Source organism: Zalophus californianus, chromosome 14, assembly GCF_009762305.2.
Source record: "Zalophus californianus isolate mZalCal1 chromosome 14, mZalCal1.pri.v2, whole genome shotgun sequence".
Lineage (NCBI taxonomy): Eukaryota > Metazoa > Chordata > Mammalia > Carnivora > Otariidae > Zalophus > Zalophus californianus.
Window position 1 is genome coordinate 76,649,385 of NC_045608.1, and position 14,119 is coordinate 76,663,503.

General features: G+C 47.2%; 1 protein-coding gene across 8 annotated transcripts in view; it reads left to right on the top strand.

The window, feature by feature from the left end:
* Positions 1-14,119, top strand: part of NEDD4L (NEDD4 like E3 ubiquitin protein ligase) — a 327,989-nt gene that overhangs the window by 97,816 nt on the left and 216,054 nt on the right. For all 8 annotated transcript variants that reach the window (XM_027575487.1, XM_027575481.1, XM_027575483.1 and 5 more), the window contains exon 2: positions 8,875-8,948. In XM_027575487.1, the coding sequence (XP_027431288.1) occupies positions 8,875-8,948 (74 nt within the window). The remainder of the gene's footprint in view (positions 1-8,874; positions 8,949-14,119) is intronic.

Sequence of the window (14,119 nt, forward strand, 5' to 3'; positions counted from 1 at the left end):
GCTTCCTCCCTTGTATCGCCGTCTCCTCCTCCCTGCAGGCCGTCGGTCCTCTGGGCCCCGGTCTGTCTGCACTCGGCCGGCCTCCCTCTAGGCAGTGCTTTGGTGGTGGGCCGTAGCTCTTCACCCTCGTCTGGTGTCACTGCCCTTTGCCTACGTGCCCTTTCCCTCCCGAGTATTCTCCGTTTTCCTGTGACTACTGTGCAAGATGGAGCAACCTGGTCACGATTTTGGCCTCATCAGCTGCGCTCCCAGGTCTCCGTTGTGCGCTCGGTTAGGCCACTGTCCCCACTGTCCCTCTGTTTGTATAACGTTATGTCTAGACTCAGGGACTGTACTGCACTCTAGAGTATTGGCTTCATTCACCTTTACAGCTATGAATTTGCATGCTGGTCTCCAGTAGTCCAGAGAAGTCTTGCCCTTAAAACATGGGATTACAGTAGCTCCCCCTTTTCGTTTCCAGGGAGCTGGATTCCACAGCTGGATTGAGTTACAGTTGGGCTAAGAGTAGGGGTCCCTTCCTCCCTCTCTCCCTTCCTTCTTTCAAGTCTTCCCACCTTTCACAAGATGGTGTTCAAACCCTGCTTCATTCTTGCCTTGAGTTGTAGTGCCCTTTAGAGCAGCACCATCCGTGGAAATGCCCCATATTCTGTCTCTGCATGTCCAACACGGTAGCCAGCCCCTAGGCATATGTACCTGTTGGGCACCTGAAACGTGGCTCATGTTACTAAGGAACTGACTTTTTTTTTTTTTTAAGATTTTATTTATTTGACAGAGAGAGAGACACAGCGAGAGAGGGAACACAAGCAGGGGGCGTGGGAGAGGGAGAAGCAGGCTTCCTGCAGAGCAGGGAGCCCCATGCGGGGCTCGATCCCAGGACCCTGGGACCATGACCTGAGCCAAAGGCAGACGCTTAACGACTGAGCCACGCAGGCGCCCCTAAGGAACTGACTTTTAATTGTAATGGATTTTACTTCAATTTAAATAGCCCTGTGTAGCTGGCAGTCACCATATTGGACGGTGCACCCATAGAGTTGAGAAAATAAGACTTTACCTACAGTGAAAAAAGACTACAGTACTTATTACTCAAGTGCCAGACGGAGTGATCAGTCTGAAGCCAGGCTCGGAGGAAGGGGATGGGCCCCCACACTCAGTGTGCATTTCTGACCTCTGTGCCAAGCTCTGGTTTCTGAATGTTGACTGCCTCTTGGACATTTCTGCCTGCACGCTGGCAAGGTAACCTCAGATCAGGAAATCCACGTTCTCCTCTTGCCCTTCACCTCAGACTCACTCTTCTTCCTTTATTTTCTACCATCAGATAGCGCCAGCCCCCATTACACCCAAACTGGGATCTTGAGCGGTTGCCTTCTTCACCTTGCAAAACCAGCCTGTCACCCAGCCATGCTGCACACCCCCCCCGCCGAGCTCTGGAACCAGTCGCGTGTGCTCCATCCCCAGAGCCACTGCGCTCTCCGCCAGAACAGTGTAGTGGGCCATTGTAATTCGTGTCCTGTCGTCTCTCTGGACTCGACTCTCTCTGCTCCTGTCATCCAGTGAGCCTGTCCCTCATCTGCGGGATGTGTCTGCCCTGTAGCACACAGAGGATGAAGCCTGGGCAGTTCTTCCCTCTCGTCTCTCTGCACATTGATTTGCTCTCCATTTCGAGGTACCCTCATCTGCTGCTTTTGTCTGGAAGATTGTTCCTCCCTTTTTCTCAATCTTTAGGGCCTGCCTCACATGTCTGCTCATCTGAGGCTACAGATTTCTGGCCAATTTCCTTCTCCCCTGCCCTTACATGTACCTTCATTTCTTCCTCTGAATTCTTGTAGATTACCATTCACTGCTGCTATTAAGTTTATTGTGTCGTCTTGTAATTGTGTGTATGTTGTTCTCATGGGACACAAAGTAAAGTCCTATAGGCTTGAACTCTGTCTTATTGACTCCTTCTTCTGGTACTGTTTGCAGAGCGGAGTAAGCTCTTTGGGTTACCTGACGACATGGACGTTGAGCAGACCATAGAGGATGGATGGGTGCAGTGAGGAAGGGAATTGGGTCCCTGCGAAGAACACAGGGAGTAGGAATAAAGGTGGTTGTGTTGAGCCTTCATTGCTATGCTGAGGGGTTTTAATTAGATCCATCTATCCATGGGGAAGACCCACTGTTGTAAGGGAGGAAGGACATTCTAGAAAGGTTAGACTAATGAGGTGGCAGTGAATTAGGATGAATAGAAGCTGCCACACATCAGCAGCACCTACTCAAGGTGGGCACATAATAGATGCTCAGTAGCTTTTGGAAGAAGGAGCAACGAGGTGACGTTGGTTGGTGTTGGCTCACCACACGTGCGCTGCAGAGTTACCGGCATATAGCAGGCAAAGATCTACCATGAGGTGGTAGTCAAGATGTCAGTGAGGAGTGCCGTCATCGGAAGGCTTGCCTGGGCCTGGAGGACCCACTTCAAGATGGTTCGTTCACATGGCTGTTAGCGGGAGGCCTCAGTCCTCACTGCCTGGACCCCTCGTAGGGCTTCTTGAATGTCCTCACAACATGGCAGCAGCTGGCTTTCCCCAGAGAGAGCGATCTGAGAGAGGAGGAAGCTTATAGTGTCTTTAATGACCTAATCTTCAACTTTTTCCATATTCTGTTTATTAGAAAGAAGTCACTGTGTCCAACCTCCAGTGAGAGGAAATTTAAGCTCTGCCTCTGGAAGAAGGAAGTTGTGGACATATTTTAAAACTGCAGAACATGGGGATGCCTGGGTGGCTCAGTCGGTTAAGCATCCGACTCGGTTTCAGCTCAGATCATGATCTCATGGGTCATGAGATCGAGCCCCTTGTCAGGCTCTGTGCTCAGCGGGGAGTCTGCTTGAAGGTTCTCTTCTGCTCCTTCTCCTGGTCTGTCTCTCTCAAATAAATAAATTAAAAAAACCACACAACATAATTTCTGAAAGTTAGTCACCTTGAGCATTAAAATTACGATTCTGCTCTGGAGGGCCGCCATCCTTTTACCTTTCCCCATTTGCTCCATTTGGCATAATGATGGCCATAATTTGGCAGAGGTCGAGAAATGTAGGTTGTGCACAGAAGTCCTGCGCTTCTACGGTTTTTCTCCACGACTATTATCCCTGGGACTCGGCACTTGCTGAGAACCTTCTGTGTTTCGGTCTCACCTCTTCTCTGCACTTTCTCTGCTTCGCACAGCCCACCTGTAAATAATATCTCGTTGTCGTAAGCCGCCTTAGTTAAATACTGGATTCTATTGGAGTCATAACCAGGGCCCTCAATGTCCTGCGTAGATTTTTTGAAAGTAATAACATGCCTCAGAAAGTCCAGTTGCTCAGCTTGTCGGGCATTACATCTGATAAAAGTAGTCACACACCTGACCACATGTTTCTTTACAGGGTCACAATGGCTGCTTATCTGTATGTGCACTTACTGTTGAGAGGAAACACAGATAAGTTTTTGCTGTATGTCTGAAACCCGTGTGTAAAAATGATTTTTATAGAGTAACATTCTCTTTCCTGCTCCCCTGCCCCATAACTTCGGAGGGAGGTGAAATTTCCTGTCACAGCTGCTTGTAAATAGTAAGTGCTCAATAAAGGCCCTTTCCTCCTTTCACCTCCCAGCTGTTGGCCTGGGTGTTACAGAAGAGTGTCCTTTTCACATCTCCCAGGTAGACAGCTCTGTACCTTTGTGACTTAGCTAAAAATACAACCTGTAGCTTTTTATTATGACAAAAGGTTTATTCACCTTAGAAATACAGAAACCTAGATTCCTAAGCCTGTGATTTTAAATTTTTCTTTTGTTCCTTATGTATTTTTCCCGTGTTTCTACAAAAATTTAATTTCCAAAGAAAAATACGTAATGTTTCAAAAAGAAAAAAATGTAGACCAGAAAGTTACCCATTATGCAGAGGTAATCACTGCTACTATAATCCTTTTGTTGTCTTTTTCTGTGCCTATACATAATTGATAGATATTGAAAATTGAGACTATATTATGTATGAGCAAAGGCCAACTGCTAAAGCAACCTTTGATTTACAGTGGGAAGAAACTACAAGTCTGTTTCCAGCTCACTGTCCTGGCAAGGTGGCTGGGTGATGGAGGGGGCAAGATGAAGTGGAGATGTTCTGTCCCTCTACGCTCCCTTCACAGAGGTTTTCCCTTCTTGGCCTTCAGGATTTTCTCTGCTGAGCCGGGAGAAGAGAATGGAGGGAGGATGATGAGTAGGAGGGTCTTATGGGCCAGGTCTGGAAGATGCATACATCATTTCAGTGCACATTCCACTGGCCAGAAGCTAGTCACATGACCACCTCACTGTGAGGAATGCTGGGAAATGTAGTCCAATTTGGAAGGGGTTATAGCTTATTCACCACCTTAATTATCTCTAACTCAATTGTGTATGGAACTTTTTTTTTTATAAACCAAGTTGTTTACTTTGAACATGGTCTCCTCTCCATCTCAATCCTATGAGAAGCCCCCACCATCTCTTGCCAGATCTCTAATTATCTGTTTCTGTATCTTGTTCCCCTGTAGTCTGATCTTGCACAGCAACCAAGGTGGTCTTCTAAAAACTCACGTCAAATGTTATCAGTCCCCTGCTTAAAACTTTCCAGAGATGGTTGGAATAATGCCCACTTTCTATAGAGGCTGGCTGGCCTCTTGGGTCTCTGGCCCCACCGTACCACTCTGTTCTCGCCTCTCCCTGCAATGCCAGACCTGCTCCCCGAGGCCTTGGGACTTGCTGTCACCCCTGCCTGAGTATCCCTACCCCCATCATCACCCTCTTGTCTCCTTTGGGTTTAGCTCAGGTGTCTCTTCTCCAGAGAGGCCTTTCCCCGACCACCAGTCATAAATATCCTCCCTCTCTCCCTCTGCCTAATTGCTTTTATTGAGGTGTCATCAAAGCACTTACACCATCAGAAATTCCTGTTTGCAATATATATTCATAAATATCCTCCCTCTCTCCCTCTGCCTAGTTGCTTTTATTGAGGTGTCATCAAAGCACTTACACCATCAGAAATTCCTGTTTGCAATATATATTTATATTCTTTCTGCCTTCTAGATTGTAGGTTCCTTGAGGCAGGAACTCTGTCTTGTTCATCTCTCTACCCCCAGATAATGTGTCTGACACATGGTCGGTACTTAGTAAACACTTGTGGAACGAATGAAGATCATTACAGGATCTCACACTTTTTACTTTATTTCTTTGAGAAAGTGTGCATGAGCATGAGCAGGGGGAGGGGCAGAGGGAGAAGCGGACTCCCCACTAAGCAGGGAACCTGGCACAGGGCTCGATCCCAGAACCTGGGATTATGACCTGAGCTGAAGGCAGATGCTTCACCTACTGAGCCACCTAGGTGCCCCAGAATCTCACACATTTTTAATGACAGTGCTGTAGCTCATTGCACAGAATTGCCGTGAACACGTAACTGTCTACTTTTGAGGGACTTTTGCATTTTTTTTTCCCCCGATTAAAAAAATGCTTTGGTGACTGTCCTTTTTGGTTTGCTTTGTGCACATATCTGTGCTTATTTTCTTAGGTTTGATTCCTACATGAGAATTTATTTAGTGGAAAGATATGTGTACAAAATTTTAAAGTATATGTTATATACTGCCCTTTGTCCTCCAGGCCCCCAATTTGTGTCCCCATGTAGTTGAGAGCCTTGGTATACAGAGCACTTTGATGAACACCAGAAGCTGGGTGGGGCAGGGTGAGCGAGGGGCATTTTTTCTGTCTGTATTGCTGTATCCCTAGATCTTAGAACAAGCGCTCATGCTTACCAAATGAATAAATCAATTTCCATAAAAAAAAATTCTACTTGTTCCTTCAGTGAAGTGTTATTTTTATTCATTTATTCATATAAATGTTCCCTGACTTCAAAATGGGTGCTTTTGAAAAGTAGGTCTGCCCAGTGTAAGAACAAAGAACATTCACCCAGTGTTAATATAAACCTCAGGGAACCGGTGTGAGCTGGGCTTATCTTAATCCTTAGAATCCAGACACAATGCAGTTGAGCCCCCTATCAAGTTGGTGGCAAGTCCAGGACACTGCCCAGGATTTTTGAGAATCCCAAGTCCTATGAGATAAAGAGACCATTTCTTACCAGAATTCTTATGTTTTGCTCTGCTACCAACTGTGCATGGGTTTCCATCCTAGACAGCCCCTTGTTAATCTTCCCCAGCTTGGTGACCAGTGCCAGCCTGGGGTGGAAAGACTGCTACCTTTCCCCAATTGGTTATGCCTGGCAGACCAGATGATTCACCGTCTCCTTTTGCCAGCACTCAGGTCTGGCCTGTAGACTTAGCACTTCTTTTAACGCTATCCACCATCCGTGGGTACCAACTGATACACCCCCCCCCACACACACAAGTGTGTTTGGGGAGAACTCCTGGTTGGAAGTCTTTGTCATGGGGTGGGGGGAGGGCCAGAGAGCTGGGATGGGGGGGAGCAGTGAGACAGGAAAGTACGCTCCTCTCCCGCTGTCCCCTGTCCTCATTTCTTCTGCCGGGTTCCTCATTCCCTCTCAGGTGTGAGATCCCCTTCACCTGGCTGACAAGGATCTCGTTTTCACCCATGATCCTCAGCTTCTGTGCAGTGTGTGCGCACCAGCGGGCCTTAAATTCTTCATATTGTACCATAAACTCTACAAAGGTGCGGCCAGATTTTTATCCATGTGTAAAAACCTGCATCTGCCGCGGCATTCCTTCAGTTGAGCAGGTCATCAGAGAGGTCTCATGATGGGTGGCGGGGTGCAGTGTGCTGGCAGAGACAGAAGAGCTGTAGCCTAGGTAACGGCTGTGCTAACAAGGAATCCTTGATGCCCGGCCATGGAGGTGAGTGGAAGGGAGAAAGGTCAGGGCAGTCGGTGCCTAAGCTGGAAGTTTTGGGAAGCCCTTGGAGACACTGCTGGGCTGTAGCAAAGCCATGTTTTAGTTATCCCTCACTTGTCTTCATGCTTTCGTGAAGCCCAGCAAGCACATGAAATCCAAACTTGAATGCAGACCTCATTTGGAAAGGGATCCTCAGTACACGCAAGTTGAGAAACCTGTTGTGCCTCTGCTGTGTGTGCAGGTGGGCAGCCTTGCATCAGGGGTAGGTGGTTGGAGAGGGGGTAGGGAGGATGGATGGAAGAATCCTGGAAAGTAACGATCTCCAGCACGCTTCTGGTTGCACACAGGCACGCTCAGTGAGTGTACAGCTCGTTGACCAGGGCTCAGTGGCCTCCTGGCTCCGTGTTTAATTTCACCCTGCCTCCTTTGACATAATCATTTGGATTTTTTTTTCCTTCAGCAGGTCTTGACCAAACACATGGATAGATGGCTTTCACAGCCCTCCTCTCTTGCCCCTCGGTGCTCCTGTCACCAAGGGCTCCACGCCGAGCCCTTTCCCCTCCTCACCCTTCCTGGGTATGTTCTTTCACACCGTGGCTGTAACCACCGACTACCACTCTACGCCGGTCACGCCCCGGTCTGACCCACACCAGATGTCTTTCCCATTTACCTAGTCTTTTTTTCTCCCCCGACCTGGTTGTTACATAGATACCTTGAATTCAACTTACTCCTGTCTTTCAGTTCATGTTAACACTTAGTGACCCAAACCAGAAACTTGAGAGCAAGCCAGCTCCTCTAGCCTGAATGTCTTAGTCCTTAGCTACTGCTCTAACCTGTGCCTTTGGGCGTGAGGCCATCACGGGGTCCTGCACCGTGGCTCTGCCCACCCCCATAGGAGACCGTGAGCATATTCATATCTATATTTTAAGACCTTGCTCAATGCCCAATTGTAATAGGAGCAGCTTAGAGAATGATGGAATGAATAAGTAAGCAGGTGGGTGGGTGGGTGGATGGATGGATGGATGGATGGATGAATGAATGAGTGATTTCCGAGATGGTTTGAGATGATTTCCACTTAAGATTATGATCTTTATTTTTTTTCCTCCTCACTGCAACTGAGGAATAACTATTGTTTTTTGAAGATTTTATTTATTTATTTAACAGAGACACAGCAGGAGCGGGAACCCAAGTAGGGGGAGTGGGGAGGGGGGAGAAGCAGGCCTCCCGTGGAGCAGGGAGCCCGATGTGGAGCTCCATCCCAGGAGCCTGGGACCATGACCTGAGTTGAAGGGAGATGCTTAACGACTGAGCCGCCCAGGCGTCCCCTGAGGAATTATTTTTGCTTGTTTTGTACCAACATGATGAAACTGTAATTTTGAGAAAATACTGTACTACGTGAAATTTTTTTCTGTCTCAGGCCATGTGCACAAATGTACAAACTTGCACAAGTAATTATTTATTAAAGTGAAAAATCAAGGAATTATTTATTAAATAAGTTCTTTATTAAAGTTAAAGATCTATGTGGTTTCAAATGTATACTTGTGTTCTTGGTATATAACTGGGAAATCTTTCACTGGTCCACATCGATCTGCTTGATGTAGTTTGAATTAAACTTGTGCTTAATTAACCTGGATGCTCTAAATTTTTATTTAAAAGATTTTATTTATTTATTTGAGAGAGCGAGGGAGAGAGCATGGAGGAGAGGAGGGCAGAGGGACAAACAGACTTCCCCGCTGAGTGTGGAGCCGGACTCGGGGCCTGATCCCAGGACCCTGAGATCATGACCTGAGCTGAAATCAAGAGTCGGACACTTCAGCCGAGTCACCCAGGTGCCCCAAGATGTTCTGAATTTCTAGGGCCGTAAGATTCTGAGCTGGAATGTTGCCTTTTGAACTTCAGTGTGAGGAAGAATCGCCTATGCTAAGTTGATTGGTTCTGTGTCCCCAGTACTGGTCTAAACAGAAATCGTTAACCTTTGCATATTGGGTAAGACAGTGACCCATTGAAGGTCCATTTCTTAAACTTTTTTTTTCTTTCTCCTTCAACAGGGAGAGTCACGTATTCTCAGAGTGAAGGTGGTTTCTGGAATTGATCTCGCCAAAAAGGACATCTTTGGAGCCAGGTATGTTTGTTTTGGTTTTTTGGAGGCTTCTGACAAGTTAGGCAAGCACTTTCCAAACTGAGGCATGTGTCAGTGTCGCCTGGAGGCCTCCTTAAGACAAGATTACCGGGCCCCCCTCCTGAGTTGCTGATGGAGCAATGGAGGAGGTGGTGCTGAGGCCGTCGGGCCAGGGACCTCGTTTTGTGCAGGGGTCTTGCCTTCCATCTGGCTTGATTTGATGAGGAGACTGGATTCCGATGTGTTGTTTTTTTTTTTTTCTCTGTAGAAAAATACAGTTTGGGAATGTGTGTTTATTTTAATACATTCCTTTTTTTAAAAAAAGTCTCTAATTTAGGGAGACACGAAAGCTCTTATTTTGTTCCTACCAGAACTGGGTATTCTCTGGTATGTATAATCTGAATTGAGAGATTTGGTGATGTGAGTGAATTTGGTGATTTCTGTGCCTTTTCTGGAAATACCAGCAGCCTGGTCTTTCTGCGTCCTTATTAGCTTTTTTATTTTAAGTATTGTGCCTGATACTCCTACATCTTGAAATCAGCCCTTTTATTCCTGTTGGCTCTGCTGGGTGTCGCAATAAGTTACTGGACCAGTAGCACAATGAGGTTAGAGCCACTGAGAACTGGGATTTGGACCAGATTTTGGAGAACAAAGACCGTTTTGAACTTTAGACATGGAGACATTAGAGGTGTCCCAGTCCACTTGCCTGTCCTATCGTTGACAGAACTTTATCCGGGAAGGTTACTGCTTTCCCAGGGCATGCATGTCAGTGGTGCTGGAACAGGCCGCTGGTGCCCCGCTCGGTTCACGCTTGGTACTCTGTAGGATTGAGCCATGAGGGTTGCGGTGGCTGCTGGGGACAGTTGGGTGTTGCTGGAGTGCTCTCATTAGAACATTCATTTCATCCTGTCGGCCCCCTGCTGTTGCCCGCAGTCACCCTCTGGCTTCAGGGCCTCAGGGTGATGTTGGACGCTCTGTAACGGGCCCTTGCTCTGTCCAGCTAACCTCACCTTCATGCTCTCCCAGCAGAAGCCCTTTTCTGCCCTGGGTAGGCACACCTCTTGATTTTCTGTCCTATATCTTCTTGGACATTTTTAGCTTTTCCCGTCCCAATAAGTTACTACAATAGCACCTGGAGAAATTATGAAAAATACATAAATAAAGTTGATGCAAGAAAAATCCGTGAGATCTTGTTAAAAGTTCCCCATACTTGGGGCGCCTGGGTGGTATAGGGGGTTAAGTGTCTTGACTCTTGATTTTGGCTCAGATGGTGATCTCAGGGTCCTGAGATGGAGCTCTGCGTTGGGCTCTGCGCTCAGCGTGGAGTCTGCTTGCTACTCTCTCTCCCTCTCCCTTCTGCACGCACCCCCCCAAAACAAATGAATCTTAAAAAAAAAAAAAAAAATTCTCCATTCTTATGTGTGCCTCAGCTGACTGACTGAGGGTCAGCTGTCTGAGCCGTCCTGGGATCTGCACGCATGCGCCTCCATCAGGAGCTGCTGGTGGTGTGGGAGGGAAGCACATCTCACCTGCAGGTTCCTTCTCCTTTCTTGTGCCCCTGTGAATGCGCCAATATCTCACTTGTCTGTCTCCTACTAGATTAGAATTTACAGGGGATTGAGACCTCTCTCTTCTGTTGCTTATACAGAGCACCGTGAGCCAGACTGGGCAGATTGTTTTTTAATTGAAACATTTGCATGCTGACCAGTAAATTGTGCTCTTATGTCCAGAATGCCTATTGCTCTCACTCTTTTCCATGAATTTTATAGTTTTGAAGGAAGAGGTTGGATTTGGAAAATTTCAGCGGTTTTTATTTTGATTGCTTTTGCTTTGTTTTACCAAAGCCATTCATGAAACAATGAAATGGACTCATATTGTATTTCTCAGCCTGTTAAGATCTGAGGTTAAAATTGGTAGTGGGATTAGGCTTCAAATCTTAGAAGAGGCAGACAAATCCGAGCCTTGAATTTTTACCTTTTACATGAAAAGAGGCAGCATGATTTCTTAGCAGCAGGGTAAAAGGAATTACAGATAATACCTCAAGGTGTTCGTTGGAAAGATAGCATATGACTTAATGGACCAAGTGCTGGAAGATGAGCAGAAAGTCTGGATCCTACTTCTGTCCATTTTATTTGAGAGAGAGAGTGAGTGTGAGAGAGCGCACGAGCAGGGGGAGCTGCAAGAGGGAGAGGGAGAAGCAGACTCCCCGCTGAGCAGGGAGCCCAATGCAGGGCTCGATCCCAGGACCCCAAGATCATGACCTGAGCCGAAGGCAGACACTTAACTGACTGAGCCACCCAGGCGCCCCTGTCCTTCATTTTCTTAGTTTAATAAACACAAAACACACCGTCCTCCCTTCCTGCCTTCCTCCTCTGCTCTCCATGCCTCGCTCAGGTCTCCACTTTCTTTGAAGTGCCATAGTTCTTTTAGGACCCATTTGCCAATGAGTGAGCTAAAACGGAAGGATTAGGTGGCAGCGTGCAGGTCACGCCACTTTGGCATTTCACTGTAGAATGGCCCCGTTTATCACCTTCTTCTTATTTTGCCCATGACCTGCATTCTCCTCCACATTACCTTGAGCAAATCCTCTCTAGCTCTGTGTGTCCCAGCAGCTCGTATAGAACAGGGATCACTGTTGCCTCGTAACTGGTGTGCGGGAGTCTGGGGAGGGCCCCCCTGGTCACTCTGCTCACCTGGCAGTTCTCCCGTGTTTGGAGGCAGAAGTCATGAGTGTGGATTTGTGGTGTGTGTCCCTTGCTCTCTGCTGGGGTGAGACCCTTACTGTCAGTGTCCTTCTGAACCCCAGTAAGCTTCCCTGTCATCTACAGCCTGTCACTGAACCCCCTCCATCGGTGTTTCCCATTCTCCCTTCCCAGGAAGGGAGCTGGATAGGAACGGGAACCCCTGTGGTGGAAAGGATAATGGACGGAGAAAGAAGGCTAGCGTTGGCAAGCAGCAGCGTCGGAAACTCCTAAGTGGTAGAAACCATATAGATTTGGGTGTTTTGAAAAGACAGGGTTTATTCCTTTTTTAGAATAGTTTGTTTGTTTTTAAGGGAGGGAAGGAGAGAGAGCAGAGGTCGGGCAGAGGGAGAGGGAGAGAATCCCAAGCATACTCTGCGCTGAGCACGGAGCCTGATGCGGGGCTCGATCTCATGACTCTGAGATCATGACCTGAGCTGAAATCAAGAGTCGGGTGCTTAACTGACTGAGCCACCAAGGCACCTCAATACAGGATTTACCTCTCTGGGGCTCTCTCTGCTTTGTCTCCAAGGGAGGCTGCCTGGCCGCTGGTGGTTGGGGCACCGTGGGTTGGGGGGAGAGGGGCAGGATGTGTTGGTCGGCGGTGTCATGAGCACTCCATCTCTCCCAAGTGAGAGGCTGTCTAAGGGTCCACTTCAGAGGAGTGGCTTTTGTGGGACCCTGGTCTCGGGCCTGCCTCTCCACCAGGACAGCTGATCCACCCTTGAGAGGCCTGTACCTGAAATGCCCTTCTTTTCCGCATTCTTTGTCCCAATCCTGCACCAAGAATACAAGATCATTTTCCAGCTTCCTTCCAGCAGAGCCTAACTTTGTTAAAAGAGCCTTTGTTTAAAGAAGATTTGGTAATTGAGCTCTTGCTCTCTTTGAATGTCTGAGTGTTTGGTCTGTGTGGAAATGGCACTAGCAGAGAAAGCTTTTCTTTTGGGCCACACCTTCGGGTTAAAGAAGGGCGACCATATAATCTGTCAACTAAACAGGGACACTTTTGTTTGCAACAAATGCTATGTCAAATGTGGGAGGTCAGGACGTAGGATGTATATGGAGACCGGTCACCCCAGGTAAAAGACCGCCCCACTTGATGAACTATGGCGGGCGGGGGGGGGGGAATGCTATTTGATTTTTTTTTTTTTCCCCTAAAGCTGAGGAAAAGAAAATCTTAACTCTTAAAACAAAAGCATACCACCTGTAAAATGCCAATATGACACTCAAAAGGAAGTAAAACCATGTTGAAAACGTGGCATACGTGGGGTACCTGCTTCCATTTTGGAAATGGGTCCGTTGTCTTTGTGAGGTAAAGTGTGATGTGGGGGAATCAAGGAGGCCCCTTTGCCCGGAAAGTCCTCTTGCCCCCTCTTCACAGTCGCAATCTCCTGTTGAGGTGTAGGATTTGAGTCCACTGGTAACAGGCTCTGGCCACTCTCTCTGGTCTGGTCTGGGCCCCCCCCCCCAGCACCACTCCTTTCGTCCAGACTGATCAGGTTGGGCTGCTCTTTCTAACGGTAGGTTACTGCTCTACCTGAGTGACAAACATTGAGTCCCTGGACGGGCCACTGGGACTAGATGACGGTCAGGGTCTCTCTAGAAGCTGAAATGTGATCGCTGCATACTTTTTTTTAAAAAGCAGATTTAAAGAACTGCCCATTGTATTTGAGCTGACCCATGTCCTTAGAATTGTAAGTGAATATCATGAAGTAAATCGATTTTGAATAGATAGATTTTGCCAAGTAAGATCTTAGTTTGTGTTTTTTTTTTTTTTTTAAACGTAGAATACCTTTAAGTTTCAAACTGTATTCTTTAGGTAAACCTCTATCTCAGGACCTCTAACTTTTTGTCATAGGCTTAAGTAGTAACTGAATAGGGTCCTTTTTTTTTTTTAAGATTTTATTTATTTATTCATGAGAGAGAGGGGGGCAGAGGGAGAAGCAGGCTCCCAAGGAGCAGGGAGCCTGATGCGGGACTCGATCCCAGGACCCTGCGATCATGACCTGAGCTGAAGGCAGACGCTTAACCATCTGAGCCACCCAGGCGCCCAACAGGGTCCTTTTAATACAAGTTTTAGCTCTACCTTCTCGCCTTTTCTGCCTGAATCGTGATCGGTCATTTGCGGTTTTTTTGCGGTTACTTAGAATCATCTGAGACCATAAAGCTGCTCCTTAAAATTGAGCAAGAGTGGCTAAGACAACTAGAATTTCATGCTTTCATACGGAAGATTTCAGGACTCTCATTTCACACTTGCTTCTGTGGATTTTGTGTGTGGAACTATTAGCATTAAGTTACACCTGTTTGGTTGCTGACCTTTTTTTTTTTTTGGGACAAGCGGTGATTTGAAATGCAGAACACACACACACATCGAGGGCATCGGAGGGATGTGGCAAGAAATCCTCGTGTGGGCTGGTGACGGGGAGTTAGTGC